General features: G+C 48.0%; 1 protein-coding gene across 14 annotated transcripts in view; it reads left to right on the top strand.

Moving 5' to 3' along the window:
• Positions 1 to 20638, top strand: part of EVA1C (eva-1 homolog C) — a 117716-nt gene that overhangs the window by 63214 nt on the left and 33864 nt on the right. For 5 of the 14 annotated variants that reach the window (XM_070597123.1, XM_008534555.2, XM_008534554.2 and 2 more), the window contains 4 exons: positions 1893 to 2036; positions 10447 to 10527; positions 11959 to 12048; positions 19965 to 20533. In XM_070597123.1, the coding sequence (XP_070453224.1) occupies positions 1893 to 2036; positions 10447 to 10527; positions 11959 to 12048; positions 19965 to 20341 (692 nt within the window). In that variant the 3' untranslated portion in view covers positions 20342 to 20533. Of the gene's footprint in view, positions 1 to 1892; positions 2037 to 10446; positions 10528 to 11958; positions 12049 to 19964; positions 20534 to 20638 lie in introns of those variants that run through there. The other 9 variants (XM_070597120.1, XM_008534557.2, XM_070597114.1 and 6 more) reach the window with 6 other exon arrangements.

The raw sequence follows: 20638 nt of genomic DNA on the forward strand, positions 1-20638 counted from the left end.
TATTATATAAACAACCCATAATATATATAATAAACAATTAAATATATACACAACATTCCCCCTTTATCCATGGTTTCACTTTCCGTGGTTTCAGTTACCCAAGGTCGACCCGGAAGCAGATGATCCTCCTTCTGAGAAATAGTCAGAAGGTCGTTATTAGCCTAATGCTACGTCACAATGCCCACGTCATTCCCCTCCCTGCGTCTCCTCCTGTAGGCACTGTGTCACCTCACTTCATCACGAGAGAAGGGTGAGGACAGTACAATAAGATAGAGACCACATTCACATAACTTTTATACGGTATATTGTTACAATTGTTTTATTACATTATTAGTTATTTTTGTTAATCTCTTACTATGCCTAATTTATAAATTAAACTTTGTCATAGGATATATAGGGTTCGGTACTCTCTGTGGTTTCACACATCCACTGGGGGTCTTGGAAAGTACCCCCTGTGGACAAGGGGGGATACTGTATAATAAACAGCCTATCTCATAGGGTTGTTGGGAGCATTAAATCAGCTAACATGCAAGAGCCGAGAACAGAGCCTGGCATGTTAGTTGTTATTATAAGTGAACCGAACTTTGCAAAAATCTCTAAAATTCTCTCCTTCTCCGTGCCCTGCTCTTCAAGCCCTTAACTCCTCCCAGTGTGTATGACTAAAATTGCTCCTGAACTGATGTCCTGCCTTTATGCCTCTTCTCTCCCACGACATCCTGTACACTGTCCCCAAAAGACAATAGCATTAGGTCATTTCTTTAGGCTCCCTGTTGCTTGCAGAATAAAGTCCAAATAAAGTCTTTAACTTAGCTTTCAAAGGCAGTCTCAGTCTTGCTCCACTTTACTTTTCTGGCTCATTCTCTGTGGCTTTCCTGCCCACACCCGCTATTCCAGCTCATGCTCAGCCCTCTAGACTCCCCTTGAGTGCTTCTGGCCACTTGCCTTGGTGTTTATACCTTTCCCTCTTGCCTGCTCTTTCTCCCATGACCAAGCCCCTCTCCTCCAAAAAGCCAGTCTTGACCACTCCAGTCCACAGCAATCTCTCCCACCTCTGACCCCAGCACCTCTTGTCTGGACCACTCGCTGTTGACACTCACTCCCTGTTTCACATTATCAGACATGGGGTCACACATATGGGTTTTGTCTCTCCGGCTCCATTGCACGTCCTGCCAATGCGAGGTAGACTTCTTCCGACTTGTGTTTCTGAGCACAGTGCCTCATCCTCTGTACGTGTTCAATTAATATTTACTAATTGTGGTGACATCGTGCCAAGGTGCTGAAAAACGTGGCCTCGTGCTTATTGGTTCCTTTCATTCATTCATTCATTCATTCATCAGTTATTTATTGGGCTTCTGTCCTGGGCCAGGCAGTGGGAATTAGATGATGAGCAAGATAGAAATAGTCTGCTGTCATGGAGCTTATGTTCATGGAGGGGAGATGGATTCTCAAAGTAAACAAAAAAAAAATATTTTGAAGAGGGGCTGAATGTTATAAAAGAAATAAGATCTTCATTCCATGTTCTACGTATTTTGCTTGTTCTGTATGCAGGGCCAGTTATGCAATTTGTGGGGCCCCGTACAAAGTGAAAATATAGGGTCCCTTATTCAAAAATACGTAGGAATTTCAAGATGGTGGCCGCAGAGCATTCAAGTAAGCTCAGGGCCCTTCTAGCACATGCCCAGGAAGCCAGCTCTGCCTCTATGGTACTTAGCCGATATGCTTTATATGGTAAAGCATCTCAGGGGCTCTAATGAGACAGGAAATAATCAGAGAAATGATCTCCATGAGCTTGGGAATCCAGCTCAGTGTATTTGTTTACAGAAAATAACCTAAGCTACGTGGTGGCCATAGGTGGAATGTAACAGAAAGTGCTGCTGTTTTCTGCCTTTCAGACTGCTTGTCTTACTCGGCTTTGCAAGTATTGTCCAGGAGGTGCTATGGGAAGCAGAGATGCAAAATCATTGTCAACAACCACCATTTCGGAAGCCCCTGTCTGCCAGGAGTAAAAAAATACCTCACCGTCACCTACGCCTGTGGTAAGAGTACACCGCCTCTTGTGGGGAGGTGGTCATGTGACAAAAGGAATTTTCTTGCCACAAGTCCAAAGACCCTACTCCTCAAACTGTCTTGTTGTCCCAGATATTCAAGAACCTCTTTTTCTACCCTTTATTCTTGTTTATGACGTTCACATCAGATAAGCGATAGAATTTTCTTGGGTCAAAATTTGATTTAAAAGCCCTTAGTGCCATCAGATTGGCAGCAAACAGGAAGAATCGGAAAAGAGCCACAAATGGGGTTTAATTGATGGCACTGAGAATAGTGGGTTTTCTCTGGGTTCTTAGGAGGTGCTGAAGTTTATGGGTCTGTCATGCACGTTCACAGCAGTGATGTTTGGCTCCTGGTTCACCTCCAGCCCTGCTTTTAGGCCCTAAATGACTCATTCTCTGTGCTGCCAACAGCCAATTATCTGCATGCCCACAGGGTTGAGTCAACAGATCAAATGCTTACCTCAAACAATTAAAAATGTTACAGGACAGCGTGACTGTGTTTGCCTAGGGTCTTCAGAAGATAAAATGAAATGCCTGGTGCGTCCAATTCCAGTTTTTAAAGCTCCCTAAAAGCAAGTCAGCAGTTCGTTGTTTTCTGAGGGTACTGAGGATTTCTGGGTTGCAATCCTGACAGGTGGACTGTTTTTTTTTTGAAATGGGCATAGAAACACAGGGAGAGTAAAGAGCACTGTAACTGAAGAACCCGATAGCCGTGCTCCTGGAAACCCCTCTTCCTTCTACCAGATAACCCTAGCCTCTTGTTTTCAGTACCAGCTTTACTGAGAGACAATTCAAACACTGTGCATTTTACCCATTATAGCATACAAACCAGTGGTTTTAGGGTATTCACAGAATTGTGCAACTGTCACCACAATCAAAGAACATCCTCATCATCCCTAAAAGAAACCCTGTACCGTCACCTCCCAGTCCACCCTCCATCCCCCAGCCCCCCCCCACAGGCAACCCCCAATCCACTTTCTGTCTTTATGGATTTGCCCCTTCCAGACATTTCATATAAATGGAATGGCACAATTTTCAGTTCTTTCTGCCCGGCTTCTTTACCTACCATATGTTTTCAGGGTTCATCTATATTGTAGCGCATGTCAGTACTTCATTCCTTTCTGTGGCCTAGTAATATTCTGTTGCATCCGTTTCATATTTGAGCTAAAAACGTTGTCTTCTGCAATATGAAAGCTGCAGTAGATACAGTGAAGCGTCTACGTAAATGTATTCCCAAAGTAACAGCACCCGCACTTACGTCCCAGGAAGCCTGATTTTACCTGCCCTCTCAGTCCTTGTTCCTGCTCCCACGTCGGAGCCGCCCTGGGTAGTGTGGAGCCCATCCTGGCTGAGGTTCCCCGAGAGGCCCCATAAATCATTATGAAGTTCTAGTCACTCCAGGGCTCTCCAGCTGAGGTGGAAGGAGCGGGACTTTAGGCTGCAAATAAGGTGAATTTCCTGGTGTGCCAAGGATGGGGGGGGGCGGTTCCTGGGGCTGTGGCTCTTCTTAGCTAAGACGGGAAGACGTGCTTTCAAGGCCTGGGGCTCGCTCATCCCAGTTCCAGATTCTTCTCCTTCCTTCAGCACTTTGTGGGCATGTTCTGTGTGTCACGGGTTTTGCCAGGTGCTGAGAATTCAGTAGTTAAAAAAAAAGGCATAGTCCTTGTCCTCGTGGAATTATTGGTTGGGGGAGAGAGAGAGGCGTTAAGCAAGTAACCTCATAAATCTGTCGTTGCCCATTGTGATAAATGCTGCTTCAGAAAAGGGCAGGAGGCTCTGCAGGAGGATAAGGGCAGAGGGGCCCTCCTTTAGTTGAGGGGGGGTGCTTTGAGTTTTTCAAAGAGAACCTTCCTCTAGGGTGAACTTGCACCTGGGCTCTGATGGGTGGGCAGACTGAGCCAGCAGAGAGTGGGCAGCTTGTGCAGAGATGCTCAGTGGGAGAGGAGAGGAGCTGGTGAGGAGGAAGATGGTGTGAGGTGGCCCTGGAGAGGGCCAGGACCAGATCCGGCAGGGTCCTGGGAGGCCGTGCCAGTGGAGGGATTTAAGTAGGGGAGTCATCCGATCATGATAACCAGACTCTTAAAAGCCCACTCTGGCCGTAGGGTGGAGAAGGGGCTGGAGTGGGATGGGAGTGGGAGACAAGTTACACCACTTACACAGCAATGACTTAGACTGGAGCCGTGCTAGTAGACATGGTAAAAGTCGGATGGATTTGAGGAGTGTTTGGAAAATAGACACATTAGAGATGCTGAAGGGACCGGGCCTGTTGGAAAGATTGGGGTCTGGTAGAAGATGAGAGGGATGGGATTGACCATGTAGAGGCGGGAAGGGTGTTTCCCTTGTCATAACATGGCGGAAGAAGCTCTGGGAATGGATGAAGGAGGGCTTGGAGCTCCTATTGCATGGCCTCTGTCTTCTCAAAGTAAGTATGAGAAGAGCTCATCCGCTGTGAGGACTGGGGTTTGAGATGAGAAGGTATGAAGTAAGTGCCATGGGGGCAGGAGGTTAATGGTCACAAAGTTCTCGGGGACACTCTTCTGCCCAGTGCTGTGGCTCCCCCCCAGCAAGGCCAGCTGCTCAAGAGCAGGCATGGAGAGACTGACTGGGTAACAAGAAAGGAGGGAGAGAGGGCTAGAGTTGGGTGTTCCCAAGCGAGTGATCACAATGGTGGATGGTGGAATCAAAGTTGGGGAAAGAGGCCAGTGCAGACAGGAGGGGCTGCGAGAAGAAGAGAAAGTAGGAGGTCAGTGGAGGGGTCTGGGTGAGGTTGAGGAATCGCAGAGGGAGGCATCTGAGTGAGACCACTAGAGGACAGAAGGCTGAGGTCAGAGATGGGGGCTGCATCTTGGTTTTGAAGGTGGGCCCGTGGAGGAAATGGGGTGTTGAGCGTGTTCTTTGCATCTCCCTTGGAAAGTGCCTCCTTGTCCATCAGTGTGGTCCCTCAAGGGTTATTCCAAAGGGAGGGGTGACTCTCACTGTGAGGCCATTTAGTGCCCTGCCCCAAGCAGACACCTAATCGCCTTCTAAGTGGTTGACATTTTAAAAATATTTCCTCCCTGCCAGATGGCTCTTCTCTGTGAAACCTGAATCATTAAAAATGATTTGCGATGTCTGCATATTTTATAGATCATCAGGTGGGCCTGAAAGATTTTACATTTTCAAAAATTCTCCCAAACCAATACGGAGTGATATGAAGATTCCAGAGGATGTCGACAATTCACTTCTAAGTGAATCTGTCTTAGTTAGGACTCTTTGGATGTGAATGAAGGAACCAATTTGAGCTGGTTTGAGCCAAAAGAAGGGTGGCATGGGGAGGTATCAAGTGGCTAGAAGGCCATGCTCCAGAAGCCAGGGCAGGAAAGTGGGACCTCAGGTGGTGCTGAAGCCAGAAACACAAGGCACCGGCAGCCGTCTCTTGCGTCTCTCTTCTCTGCTTGTCACAGCACCTCCTCTTCCTTATTCTCTTTCTCTCTGTCTCTCCCTCTGACACAGCCTTCCTCTAAACCTGGGCTGGATGACACCTGGCCACCTCCAAAGCCCTGAGTGATTTTTATGTTACAGTTCTAACAATACGAAGACTTGCAGTGTCGCAATCTTCATTCCAAACTTCTAACAGAAGGATAGTTAATTGACTGGGCTGGGATCAGGTAGCCCTCCTCGTTTGATCAGCATTGGCCAGAAATTATGTGACGTGGTTATAAACATGGCTGCCAGAGAGGAGCCCACCCAACCCCACCACCTCCACCCCTACCTCCCACCTCCCACACCCAAGTCAAGCTGCTCTTACATAAGAGGGTCAGGGAAGAACCACCCCCAAGAGGCGTCTATTCCATACCCTGCTTCCAACCACAGCTTCCAACCAGGCTTTGTTGTTCTACCCAGCAATCTTGCTGTGCCCTCCAGGGGACATCCCACCCTGTGGGTTGGGGGGAGGGTGCATCTGGGACAAGATCGTGTCAAGTAGGCCCTGCTGTGGGGACCCTGATTTCTACAGCAACACATGCCTCCTATCTCCAGTGTGACCCAGGCTGAAGGGCAGAGGTGCCTCACACATGACTCACCCTTGTTGCACAACTAGTGAGAATATTCTGGAAGGGTGAGCATCTGTATGGCAGAAGGCCATTGGCCTTCACTGGGCCCTGAACCACCACCTGGGGGAGTGCTGTGGCCTCCTCGCCTTCATTCATGCCATACGTGTTTATTGAGTACCAGCCACATGCAGGCATGGGAGTTGGGGCAGGGGAATTTCAGTGAGCAATACAATCCCTGCCCTCACAGGCCATAGGATAGGATGTGGTGAATCTCAGGCTCTGGGGACTCAGGGGACCAGGAGGGCTTCCCAGGGGAGGTGGCAACTGAACCAAGTGAGAGGGAGTGTGTAGGAGTCAGCGGAGTGAAGGTGGGGAGGAGGGAAGGGCGGGCAGAAGGAACAGCAGAGGCAAAGGCTGGGAGGTGAGCAGCCTAGCGGGACTGGAGGGGCCTTGGAGGATGGGCCATTAAGGCTTGCCTTGTCCCTGAGGGCAATGGGGAGCCATTGAAAGGTCTTCTCAGGGGACAAAATCAATTTGCATTTAAAAAAGAACACTCCTCCTATTTTATGGCGCTTTCTTTAATCAGGGCTCGCTCCCCCACAGCTTTTAGGCTGGGCGGGGAATTTCAGCCGTGTATCCTGGGGGAATGAGCCAGGCTGAGGGCCTTGTGCTTTTCTAACTGTAGGCAGCGGGTCTGGCTGATGTCAAACCGCTCAGAGCAGCCAGCGCTTGGTCACTGACTGTGTTGGGACCTGCATCACTGAGTAAGTAGTCTTTAACACATGACTAAATGAGGTCCTCGCTCGCTCTATCTTCCCTCCAAGTTTTACCATTAGCCACACTACTTGGACATGCTGGACTTTAGACTTTCCTCCTAATAGGACCAGGCAGACCCAGAGAACTTGGCCAGCTCTCCCCCTCACCTCTGCAAGGGGGGCTCCTCTCCATATCCAGAGCCACACTGGTCCTCCAGGGTCACCAAGAGAGAGGCACAGCCAGCATCCCAGCTGACAATCCTGAGAGGCACGGGCAACATGTGGACCTCAGCCTGGGGCCTTTACGGCTCCTCCCTGGAGATGGGGCAGGGAGCTGGGTGCCAGGAGCTGGGGACAGGAGGAGTGGTAGTACCAGAATTTGGGGACAGGAAGGATGGGTGCTCGGATTTGGGGACAAAAGGGATGGTGGTACGAGAATTTGGGGGCATGGGGGATGGGTGCCAGGATTTGGGGGCAGAAGGCATGGTGGTACCAGAATTTGGGGGCAGGAGGGTAGAGAGATGCTAAGATTTGGGGACAAGCGGGTGGGGGTGGGATGCCAGGGTCTGGAGGTACTCATGCGGCCTGGACGCCTGTTGAGAAGGAGGAGCAGTTAAGCAGAGATCATTTTTGTCTCTAACGTGAAGAATTCTTTTGGGCACTAAGTTCAGTCTGCGACGGGTTCTCTTAAAGTCTGCACTGACCCAAGCTTCACACAGAAGATCTATTCAGGGAAAAAAGCTTCCAATGGGGAGCCCCTGCCCAAATTTAGCAAACCGTTCAAGTCCATAGAATCATCATCTCTGTTTTCACCTAAACGGACTCAGGGGGACTGCCTGAGTGGGAAGCCCTCTTCCATCTTCATAATCCTTTAAAATAGTCCTGTTTCCCGTACGTCCCGTGGACAGTACGACATCGCGGAAAGATCAAGGCATGTGTGAGCGAGACCAGGAGTTGACGCTTTGCCCCTTCCCAGGTGGATGGCGCATCTCTGAGCCTCAGTTTTCACACCTGCAGGAATGGGTCACTGTGAGGATGGGGCAAGATGCGCTGTTTAAATGCCCAGACTCCTGCACCTATTAGAAGCTCATGAATAGTGGTTTGCTCGCATCTTCATAAATGTGTCTAAAGTGGAGAGGGGTGCATTTGAGGGATTGTCATAAATCACATCCCCAGTCCCCATCTTTATTCTTTTTTTTTTTTTTTAAGAGAAATGTCCTCACAATCTTTATTTCTTTTCTCAAAGATTGGCACTTGGGCTAACAATTGTTGCCAATCTTTTTTTTTTTTTTCCTGCTTTATCTCCCCAAACCCCCCCATACACAGTTGTATATCTAGTTGCATGTCCTTCTAGTTGTGGGATGTGGGACACCGCCTCAACGGGGCCTGATGAGCGGTGCCATGTCCGCACCCAGGATCTGAACCCTGGGCCGCCACAGCGGAGCACGCAAACTTAACCATTCGGCCACGGAGCCGGAGCCGGCCCCCCTATCTTTATTCTTGAAACAAGGAGATAGAAGAATCTGATAGGTGTGTTGACGCCTGTGGTTATTTTAAAGGTCCTAAAAGATTCTCCCCCTATCAGAGCCGTTTTTACATAGTAAATGGGCAAGTTTTCTGACACGAGCGTGTATCACACACAGGCAATTTAGTCTCTTGGGTGCCAGGTTATTCTGCAAAGCTCATCCTAGAAGCCCCTTCCTCTCCGAGATCTTTCTCTTTCTCGAACTGCAAAGCCTCCAGCATTTGCAGAGAGCCACTCCTCCTCAGGCCATATCTTGAGGACAAACCAAGAGACAGGCGTGAGGAAGAGATGCCACTCCTGGCAGGGGGGACGTACTCCTGCCAAGGAATCAGGGCCGTCCTTCTCGAGAGGCTGCTTCATCAGAAAGCATTTGCAGGGGCACAGCTCAGCTCTCTGGGACGCTGCTGTGGTCCCAGGATCAGCAGCGTGGTTCGCCAAGGGGCATCCCTCGGGGACGCTGGATAGATTCCGCTGCCTCTGCCATCGTCTCCGTGCCGCCCTGGAAAGTGCCCCTCGTCCTGATGGGCACGAAGGCGCCAGGCCTCCTGCACGTGGGAAATTCACCATCTAGGAATGTTCTCTGGTTGTTGATCCTGGGACATCCCCAAAAGAATTTGGTTAAGCACTTTGAGAAAGGAAATGAGGTTTTCTTGCTGCTGAAGACGTCTTACCAGCTCTTTTTAGAAAATGAGTGCAGTTGAAATTGCACAGTTTGTATTGGCTTCACTTCTGCTTCCTGTTGCCACTCCTCCCAGATACCAGCTGGGATAAAGAACAAACAAAAATAAGCAATTTTCTGCAGTAAAAATATTTGCTTTCCTCTCCCTTCTCCCAGCCGGCCGCAGTGCGTTTGGCCTTCGGAATTCTTGCTTTGCCGTCCGGGTTAGGTTCAGCTGGAGCTGTCATCTTGTCCCCTTTGCCTGGGGATGCTGAGATGGATGGTTTATTCTTAGGGTCAGTTCAGCAGACTCTTTCGCCACCTTCTAAAGGAGTCTGTTACGCTGCCCTCCTCTCCTCATCTTTCTATTGTCCTTTCTTATAATACTTAGAGGATCATTGTAGCACGGAATCTTAGACTTCTCTTCAGGCTTATTATGGAAGCAAGGAGTTAAAGGGCTGTGGGTAAAAAGCAGAGTTGTTGCTGGTGGGCTCTGAGTGGGTTACAGTGATTTGGTTTCACTGTATCTCAGGGAAGTGCGTGATGACAGTTAACAGCGTTATTCAGGTGTCACTTACATACCTTAAAATTCACCTGTTTTAAGTAAAAACAATTCAGTGATTTCTAGTGAATTTACAGAGCTGTGCAGCCATCACCACACTCCAATTTTAAAACATTTCCACAACCCCCAAAAGTTCTTGCATGCCCATTTGCAGTCAGCTCCCCGTTCCCACGCCTGGCCCTTGGTAACCACTAATTTACTTTCTGTCTCCATAAATTTACCTTTTCTGGATATTTCATATTGATGGAACCATGCAATATATGGTCTTTTGTGTCTGCCTTCTTTCACTGAGCGTCGTGTTTTTGAGGTTCATCCTTGTTGTCGCATGTCCCAGTACTTCATTCCTTGTTTCTGCTAAATATTATTCTATTGGATAGATAAACCATATCTTGTTTACTTGTTCTCAATGTTGTTGCTTTTTTTTTTTTTGAGGAAGATTAGCTCCCAATCCTCCTCTTTTTGCTGAGGAAGACTGGCCCTGAGCTAACATCCATCTCCATCTTCCTCTACTTTATATGTGGGACGCCTACATAGCATGGCTTGCCAAGCAGTGCCATGTCTGCACCCGGGATCTGAACCGGTGAACCCCGGGCCCCCGAAGCAGAACGTGCGCACTTAACCGTTGTGCCACCGGGCCGGCCCCATATTGCTTTTTTTAATACTTCAAAATTGGCCTGAAAGTTTACCTTGCTTGGACATTTGATGATCACACAGTTACCACTGGTGTTTGTGTGAGTGTATCTAACAAGTAGAGTGAGTGATTTATGGACTGATTGGAAAATTGATTTTTTTAAATCTTATCTACATTGCATTTAAAAAATATGTTAAGTGTACAATGTATTTCAAAGATTTCTTTTTGGTTTTTAGTTCCCAAGAACATACTCACAGCGATTGATCCAGCTGTTGCTAACCTAAAACCTTCTTTGAAGCAGAAAGATGGTGAATATGGTAATTTTTATGGCTTACTCCCAGCATTTCTCTTTAAGTAAAGGTAAACAGCCCCATGGGACCAGAGTCGGGTGCACATTGGTTAGGATGAAAGGGGGTGTCAGGAGTTGTGTTTGAGCTACCAGCTCTGATAATGGTAGTGCTGTGGCCAACAGTTACAAATGGTGGCCAACATTTTGTTTTGTTTTTTAAATTATAAGTGACTAAATCCTCCTTCTGTTCCCCTCTTATTTTCTAAAAGAAAAGTCACTTCGAAAAAGAGACGTGTGCAGCAATAAATTGGGGGTTCTTGGGTTCTACGATGAGCTTGTTGGAAAGACGCTCCTATTAGGAACATGAGTGGCCAGGCCCAGGCTGGACCTGCCGGCCTCATCCACATGCCACCTTCTCCCTTAGGTTCTCACTGCACTTTTGGAAATGGGGAGGATGAGCATTTTGGCTTTCTTATCAAATCTAGAATGGAATTGAGACCCCTGGGGCTCCTGATAGAAGCTTCAGGGTCCCTGTAGGTTTTATAGATAGACGCAGAGCAACCATCTAAGACACTGTGCTTTGCATGTTGAGAGTTTGTTTTGTATCACTTTTATTACATTTATGTGGTCTTTTCCCCCTAAGTATAAAAGTAAAGTATGCTTGATGTGGAAAACACAGGAAAGCACCAAGAAATAGAACTCACCCCTAGTCTCAAAGCTTAGCGATTAGTATTGTCAATGTTCCGGGTTCTTCCAGTTCACCCCTCCAGCTTTCCCCCAGGCTCTGCACATCCCAGCCCACTGCTCTTTCTAACAGAGTTCCCGCCCGGATCCCATGAATACCCTGGTGCCCCTACAGTGGAGGCCTGAGAGCTCCGTGCCATCCTTCCTAGGGGGCTTCTGCCCTGTCTGACATTCCCAGGGGCCTCCAGGGGTCCCCAGAGCCCTTAGGCTGCCCCATCAGGAACTCACGCAGCTCCCTCATGGCAGTTTAATCAGGCATCTGAAACCAGGTCTGCTGTGCATTTTGCTGCCATTTCCAAAAGAAGTAGCTGCGACCTCCCTCCGTAATTTACAATTATGGCCTTGTTATCTATGGTCAGCAGAGCAGACAGCAGCTCCATGGTTAAGTAAGGCATTAGTAGGCCTCCCAGAGGCATGATGCATGCCACTGCCTTTGGGATGGGAAAGTAAATTTGTTCCTTCTGCAGTGGAGTGAGTAAGTGGCACCTGAACTTGAAAACAACACATTGTAGAATTTCCAAATCCCTTTTATCACTTAATATTTTCAGAGACTACTTACTAAATGTTCTTCCTGGCCTTGTCTTCCGTAATTTAACCAGAGGCACATTTATTTGATTTCCATGACTTTTTATTTATTATGGCAGTCCCAGATTAGGAGCAGAAGGCATACTGTGACCAGCTGTGACTAATCGGTCTTGCATTTTTTATGAAACAGGTATAAACTTTGACCCAAGCAACTCGAGAGTTCTGAGGAAAGACGGAGTTATTGTTAGCAACTCTCTGGCAGCATTTGCTTACATTAGAGGTAGGTCAATGACTCCAGGCTAATGGATTTACTAATGTCTAACTAACAAATGCACTGTGTCATTACAATGCTCAGATAGCTAAAGAAAAATGACTTTAAGTTTGACATGGCAACTGTAGTCTTCTAAGATCTGGAAACACAGAGGCCTGAATTCGGGTGCAGGAATGGCCAACTGGGCTGCCAACAGCAGAACCACATAGGGAGGGAGGAAGCGAACAGGAAAGGTCACCCTGTTTGGGAGGTGGGCTCCATGGGTATTTTCTGCTTTGAAAAGTTGGAACCCGAGGAATGCATTTCCCAGCTCTAAAATTTGGGAAGAGCAGAGGATTATTGAATTCCACCCTCGGCTGGAAGAAAATTGAGCCAAGACCACTTAGTAAACAAAACAGGTGGTGCCCTGTGGAGGCAGAGTCCCTTTCTGAGTCACCAGAGTTACTTATGGTTGCCAAGCTTTCCCCTGGTAATCTTCCCCGCGAGGGTCACACTCAGCCCTCCTTAATGAGCAGAGCCAAAACTGCTGTCAGCGAGAGGCTGCTGCATGCCATCCTTTCTCCCCACCTTCTCTGCTCACCTGAGGATGGACCGTATGCTGGAATGTCGACTCTGCAAGTTTCGCCCGTGCCTGCCTGACTGTTCAGGGCGGCCACAACCTCAGAGGCCTTTCGTAAAATGCACGTTCATAGGATGCATTAGGGCATTACTATTCGAGGCCTGCCTGGGCTGGGGCGGTTTGGGGTGACCCTTCCTCAGAGGAGAAGAAAGACCAAAGGAAGCATCTCAACACAGGAGAAGGAGATGACAGTCGGGGTCCTCTATGCCTCCATTGCCCTCGTCAACTTTCCTCCCTGTGTGGTTGTTGATTTCCTCTGAGCATCTTCGCTTTTCTAACCACCCTTCCATTTCTTGCTGCTCCTAATAATTGTCAACATTAAGAGATGTCAGGATTTTTATTGTCAAAAATATCCCCATATTTTCAAAGACCCTGAGCTCTCCTTGGAGGAAAGGCATCATGAGAATCCTCCACACAGAGAATGACAAAGAGGAGTAATGAGGATGCTGCCTACCGAGCTGTGGCCACGCTGGGCCTTGTCAGTTCCTCTCAGTAGCCGTCTTGGTCGGCTCAGGCTGCCACCATGAGATACCATAGACTGGGCGGCTTCAACAACGCATATTTATTTTCTCACAGTTCTGGAGGCTGGAAGTCCAAGATCAAGGTCCTGGCAGATTCAGCGTCTGAAGAGAGCTCTCTTCCTGGCTTTCAGACAGCTGTGTCATCACATGGCAGGGGGAGAGAGAGGGCGCGAGAAAGCTCTTGTGTCTCTCCTTATAAAGACACTAATCCTGTCGGATCTGGGCCCCACCCTTAATGACCTCATTTAACCTTAATTACTTTCTTAGAGGTCCTGTCTCCAAATACAGTCACACTGGGGGTTAAGGCTTCAACACATGAATTTGGGGGGCGGGCGTGGGGGGCGACACAATTCAGTCCATGGTAATGACCTGAGAGAGAGGACTCTGATCCCCGTTCTGCACATAGGGAAGCTAAGAGTCAGAAGAGTTGAGCCATTTGCCTGAGGCCACAGTGTGGACATGGACAGGGCCAGGATTTGGACTCGGCAGATACAAGACCTGTGCTCTGGCTTCTCTGAGCAAGAAGTATGCCCTTTGGAATTGTGAGGGACAGAAACCTCCTGACCCGGAGTTGTCCAAATTAGCTTCCCTCCATCCCTCTTTCCTTTCACATGCTCATCACTCCCAGAAATCACAGGAGAGGTGTATTTGTGAAGTGCCCATCTCTCCACGAGCCAGTAAGCGAGTCAAGGGCAGATGGTTGTCATCTGAGTTACTGTCATGTCCCAGTGCCCAGGAGCGTGCTGGCACAGCGTAGACGCACAGTGAGTCGTTAGTGAATGACCGGATGATGGGTCCCCATCTGGTGTCATGAGCTATGTGTCCTGTGCCTTATTATCATCTCATTTGCTATTTGTAGCTATTTAATTTTCAAGAAGTTTAAGGACGTGATGGGCTGTTATTTGGCTGTATTGGGGGATGGTTAGGCACATTCCTCTCCTCCAGCCACGAGGAGGAGGCCTGTCTGAAGGAGAGGCTGCTGGCAGGAGCAGCTGGGAGCCGGGAGTGAGCAGGGCAGGTTCAGCGAAACCTGTTAAATAGTCAGTAGATTGAGCGAATCCCATCCCCCAGGTCAGGCTGCAAGTGGCTTTGACCCATTCGTGCAGCCAAGTGCCTGTGAGGGACAAGTGGCCTAGAAACCAAAATCCAGGCACTTGTCCTGGGATGTCGAAACATAGAGGTTGGCAGAATGGACATGAGAATGCCCAGAAGTCCCTAGGAATGGTTTCTCTTTGGGCCGTCGAGACGCCTTCTCAGGAGTGTTTGAATTTACTGTCATCTCAATAGTAGACGTAGTCCTTGAGTTCTTTTTAGATTCTAGGTCATGGGTCTGAAGAAGCTCATAGAAAAATTTTGAGGGGCAGGCCCAGTGGCGTAGTGGTTACGTTCACACACTCTGCTTCAGTGGCCCAGGGTTCTTGAGTTCAGATCCCGGGCATGGACCTGCACACCCCTCATCAAGCCATGCTGTGGCAGCATCCCACACATATAGAGGAAGATGGGCACAGACGTTAGGTCAGGGCCAATCTTCCTCAGCAAAAAGAGGAAGATTAGCAAGAGATGTTAGCTCAGGGCCAATCCTCCTCACAAAATAAATGAATAAATAAATAAATAAATAAATAGAAAAATTTTGAAATTAGAGAGATGGAAAGAGAGGTGTGTGTGTGTGTGTGTTGGAGGTTCTTGGAAGGCAGCTTACTAGCTGGCTCAGCCATTATCCCCCAGCAGATTGTGCCTAAGGAGACTTATTTAGAGGTCTTGCTCAGAACGTGATGTCTCCCAGTCCCCGTCACTAGTGTTTTATTGACATCTTTGTGTGTTCACCTCAATGTGCCTGCAGGCGTGTCTTTCGAGGCCTGCTATTTCTGCCGCTGCCCCTCCTTGGGCCCATGTGAGTCTTCAGCCCCTGGCAGAGCTTGCTGTGGGCTCTCAGGCGGCGTGGGGTAACTGGGGCCACGGGTAAGAAAGCAGAGCTTCTCCTGAATTGGGAGGCATCATTGTTGTATGTGAAGGGAACGCGAGGATATCAGACAAACCCACACTGAAATAGAAGTATAATAACACATTCCAAAGTCAGGGTTACATGATCCCTGGCAGGGAGGACAATTGGAAATCAGCACCGCCTTGTCACAGAGGTGTGGGTTCTGATGTGTTCCCACGGTCTCTAATCTTTGGTTCCATGACAGAAAGTTATGGTCACGTCCCTAAGTGCTGTCAGACCAGGGCCAATATACTTTGTGCTTTCACCTGATGGCAGCAGGGCCCCAGGAGGTGGGACCCTCACCCTGGCGTCTTGGTGTCTTACTTGGACACAAATAAGTTTGAGCTGGAGCGTGTGTTGGCTCCAGACCAGAGATCTAAAGTTCAAGTGGCCTTAAAGGCCATGGGCCACCATTGGGAGATTCCCGAGGACTTACAGCTGATGAAGTTAAAGTCATTTACTTGAGCCTGTGATGGACTGAGGCTAACTGGAGAACAATACCAACAAGAACAGTGTGAAGATTTTGTTTAACCACAGGGAGAATAACTCCTTTATTTTTCCAGAATATATGATAGGAGAAGGAGCTGCCAAAGCCTGAAGTGGTCCAGTTGATTCTAGAAAACAGATGATGTGCCTTTAGTATAAAGCCTGGGGCCGTGGAGAGAGCCCTGGCTTGACCTGGGGGCCCCAGCCAAGTGGTGGCCTTGGACAAGTGAAACAGCTGCAACAGGAGGATTTGGGCCAGCTCACCTCCAGGCTCCATCTCACTAACGTCTGATGATTCTGTGACTTCAAAATAGTCAGTTCAGATGACTTGGAAGCTTCATTCCAATGGGCTTGCCAAGGGTTGCCCGTGTTCTCCATCTTTGATCACTGGATCTCAGCAGACCTGGTGTGGACATGGCCTAGAGAGTGATCATTTGGCAGGAGGTGTACCTGAGCCAAGAGGCATGGAGTGTCTGATGAGTGAGAAGCTCTCCTGGCTGTAGAATGCAGACCCCCACCTCCGAGGAGAAGAGGGAGACAGGAAGAAAGGCAGCTAATGTTATGGAGCCCCATCCACTGGGCACCACACCTAGTGCTTTAGATCCGTGATGCCTCCGTGCACTCAGCAGATATTTGTATAATCCCTGCTCTGCACTAGGCACTGGGGACTTGGCAAAGAACAAGGCAGTTCGCCCCTGCCCTCATGGAGCTTGCATTCTATGGGGAGAAAAAGGATGACACACGCTTGGTGATTTAGTGACCTTGAAAATGCTATGAGACCCAATGACAAGGGATCTGGCCTAGACTGGGGATGTGGGCAGAGGGCTAGATGAAGAGGGAAAAAGAACATTCCAGGCAAAAGGGACAGTGTGAAAGTGCCAAGGTGTGAAGTCATCTGGCCCCTGTGAGGAACAGAAAGAGGCCAGTGTGGTGAGAGAGCAGAAAGTAGAAGGGACAAGTCTTTGGAGTTGAACTTGGGGAGAGTGGAAGGGGCCGAGTCATAGCAAACTTCACAGTCTGTGGTTAGGATTTGATTTATAGCTTAGGAGAGGAGGGGGACCATGTATAGGTTTTAAGTAGGGCAATGATGTGATCCGATGTGCATTTTTAAAAAGATTGCTATGGGGGGCTGGCCCCGTGGCCGAGTGGTTAAGTCCGCGCGCTCCGCTGCAGGCGGCCCAGTGTTTCGTTAGTTCGAATCCTGGGCGCGGACATGGCACTGCTCATCAAACCACGCTGAGGCAGCGTCCCACATGCCACAACTAGAAGGACCCACAACGAAGAATATACAACTATGTACTGGGGGGCTTTGGGGAGAAAAAGGAAAAAATAAAATCTTTAAAAAAAAAAAAAAAGAGATTGCTATGGCCACAGCGGGGAAGACAGACGAAAGGGGCAAGAGAGGAGCGAGGAGACGAGCGGGAGGCAGGGAAGGTGGAGAAGAGCAGCATTATCACGGCTCTTTTTCAGATGAATTCACTAGCTCAAAAGACACGTTAATGAAAGTGAAAACACCAGCCACTCACCAGGAGATATTCACAATATATATGCTGGCAAATGATTATCACTGAGAACATAGAGAAACTATATGTGTTCTTTATATGTAAGATGAAAAGCACAAACAACCTAATAGAAAAAAATGAGCATGCAACGTGAACTAGCATTTTAAGAAGAGGGAATACACAACCATCTGAGGAAATATACGCATAACTTGGGATCAGGGAAATGCAAACCAAGACCACAGTAAGATATAAGTTTCTCCCCAGATGATTAGAAAACATTTGTGAGTCTGCCCGCACCCAGTGCTGGAGAAGACAAGGATTTGCAGGATCCTCACATGTTGCAGTAACTTTGAAAACCACTTTGGCAGTATTTCCTAAAATCCACATACCCTAAAACTCAACCAGTTACCCTCCCGGGTCAGTATCCTAGAGGAACTTGTGCGTGTCCACCAGGGACACGAGCAAGAATGTTCAGAGCTAGTGTCCACATGGCTGAAGCCCGGCACCAAGCCAGACGCCCACCAGCAGGAGAGTGAGTGAATAAACTATGGTGTAGTCAAGACAGTGGAATAGTATACAGCAGCATAATATTAAGTTTTTAAAAAACCCAAAACACCAAGTCGCAAACACTATCTGTAATGTGATACCCTTCTCATGAAGTTTTCAGGAATACATAGAGGTGCAGTAGACTATATAAAAAGGCAAGCACGGGAGTGATGACTGTGAAATTCAGGTGGTAGTTCCCTTGATGGGAGGAGGTTGGGGGGAGGGGGAACCCACAGGTTAGATACAGGTGGTTGCCAAGGCCCCAGCTCCCACGTGCGGGGGCTCGTTCACAACCCAAGGGCTGATTACAGAATTAAAGGTAATTAATTAAACAAATAAAAAAGGGCCGTGTATTGACCAATGAAGAGAATGTGTCACACGCTAAGGATTATGATTAATTTAATTCTGCCCATCTGGGGTCCTTAAAAAGAAAGGAAGGAAGGGAGAGAGGAAGGAAGAGAGGGGAGGGAAAAGGTGGGAAGGGGAGGGGAGGGGAGGAAGGAAGGAAGAGGTACAATAACCATAGTCACCCGCCTGTCCGGGTAATCATTTTGCATATTATGGTTTAAGGGCTTTGTCTAAAATGCCAGTGTCCCCAGTCCCCATTCTACTTCCACTCCCAAAAATGAAAATAGCCCTTCCTTCTCTCACAAAGGATATGTGGCTCTATTTGACCAAATCTTCAAAATACCATGTCCCTCAGGAAAAATATATTGTTAACAGTAGCACTAAAACACAACTGCCCCTCGCCCGGCCAAAATCGATTTGAACTAAGACGTCTGTGTCTTAAGAGGGTGATGAGATTGTGCCAGTAGGGGCGATGACAACAAAGAACGACATATTTGAGTCCAGTAACTCCACCAGTGACTCCGAGCTGCAAGTGAAGGAGCCGACTGGGGAGGTTTCCAGTTTCAAGAAGATAACGTGTCCCACTTAGATCTCTCCCAGCAGATCACACTGCTGGATCCCTTGCCTGTCCATGAAACTTAACCACCCTCCAGTTTTGAAACCCCAGTCTGCACCTCTGGGGAAGGACAGAGGCAGCGAAGACAATAGTCTTCATTTTTTGCTTTCAGTAAAATGGAGGGAAGTGTGCCCGGAGGAGGATCCATTCAGCTGAGACGTACCAAGCAAGTGCCGGTGGTTCCAAATGCACACCTCACAAGCAGCTCACAGCTCGAGATCTGGGGTCCAGTCCTCATTCAGACTCAAGAGGCCAACTGACCTCGGGCAGTGGCTTGCCCTCTGGGCCTCAGCTTGAGCCTCTATATCAGGGGTCTGCAAACTACCGCCCATGGACCATTTTGTCAATAAAGTTTTATTAGAACACAGCCACACTGGTATCGCCTATTGCTACATCAGCAGAGCTGAGTAGTTGCAACAGACTGTGTGGCCCACAAAGGCTAATACGTGCTCTCTGGTCCTTGACAGGAAGTCTGCCAACTCCTGATCTATATTGTGAGGGCGTTAGCTGGATTGTTATTTCCCCAAGTGGGAGTGCTGACACCTCAGGGGTACACAGCTGAAAAATGGGAAGAATGATAGTCCTTTCCGTGTGGAATTAATGTAAGGATTAAATATGTGTAAGGATTCAGGGCAGGGTACATGGTGCAAATTAGCACAATTTCTATTTCTATTATTATTATACAATAGATTTCCTTTAGATGTAGGAAAAACTACCAGAACTTTTATGTATATTTATTTTTTAATCTAAAAGAAATTAAGCTTTGCTGACATCTACTATATTAGTACTTACATTCATATATATACTTTATATGTAAGTTAATTTTTCATAATTTACTACTAATAGTAGCTAACAGTGCGTTGAGGATTTACGATGTGTCAGTGAGTGTTCTGAGAGTTTTACAGGAATTAATACATTTCATCATAACAACTCTATAATAGGAAGGTGCTATTAGCCCCATTTTAGAGATGAAGAAACTGAGGCACAGAGAGATTATGCAACTTGCTGAAAGTCACAGAGCTAATGAGTGGCGGATCTGAGTTTGAACTCAGGGAAACCAGCTTCTGAGTCCCTCTATACGTTCTCACATATACATACTTATATTGACTAGATGTGCTGAAAACCATTTTTCTTTAATCCATGGGGGTATATGATCAGTTAGGTGAGGATGGTCTCAAAGATGCTGTCCAGGACTGGCATTCTGCATTAGCCACCTGCCTGGGCAGACATCTGTTTCTGTGAGACTTTGGATTTGTGAAGACTGACAGCTCCTCCCAGCTCCTGACGTGTCCTCTTCCCCCCACAGCCCACCCCGAGAGAGCTGCCCTGCTGTTCGTGTCCAGTGTCTGCATCGGGCTGGCGCTCACATTGTGTGCCTTGGTCATCAGAGTGTCCTGTACCAAGGACTTCCAGGAGCTGCAGCTGGCGAGGGAGCACCTGATGCCAGGAAGTGACAAGGCTGAGGAGGACAGTGAGGATGAAGAAGGGGAGGAGGACTCCTCTGACTCCGATTTTCCAGGGGAACTGTCGGGGTTTTGTAGGACTTCGTATCCCGTCTACAGTTCTGTAGAGGCTGCAGAGCTAGCAGAAAGGATTGAGCGCAGGGAGCAAATCATCCAGGAAATATGGATGAACAGTGGTTTGGACACTTCACTCCCCAGAAACATGGGCCAGTTCTACTGAAAACCCGCTGCATCTCGATGCGACCACACTTTCTGAAGAGGGAAGGATCCAAAACGCTCCTTCGGTCCTGTTTCACTCGTACCTTCTATGAAGGAGAAGTTGTCATGTCATTCAATACTGATGAAGCCAGAAAGCTATCAAAGGGACATTTCAAACTGTTTACACATTTCAAAATAAATGAGGAGGGAAGAAGTCTTCGTTTTCTGTATTTATTTAAATTCATGTCTATGTGTTAACAGAATTAGAGTTTACATTTATTGAGCACTTAACAATGCCAGGCACTGTCCTAGCTGCTTT

Source organism: Equus przewalskii, chromosome 27 (assembly GCF_037783145.1).
Source record: "Equus przewalskii isolate Varuska chromosome 27, EquPr2, whole genome shotgun sequence".
Classification (NCBI taxonomy): domain Eukaryota; kingdom Metazoa; phylum Chordata; class Mammalia; order Perissodactyla; family Equidae; genus Equus; species Equus przewalskii.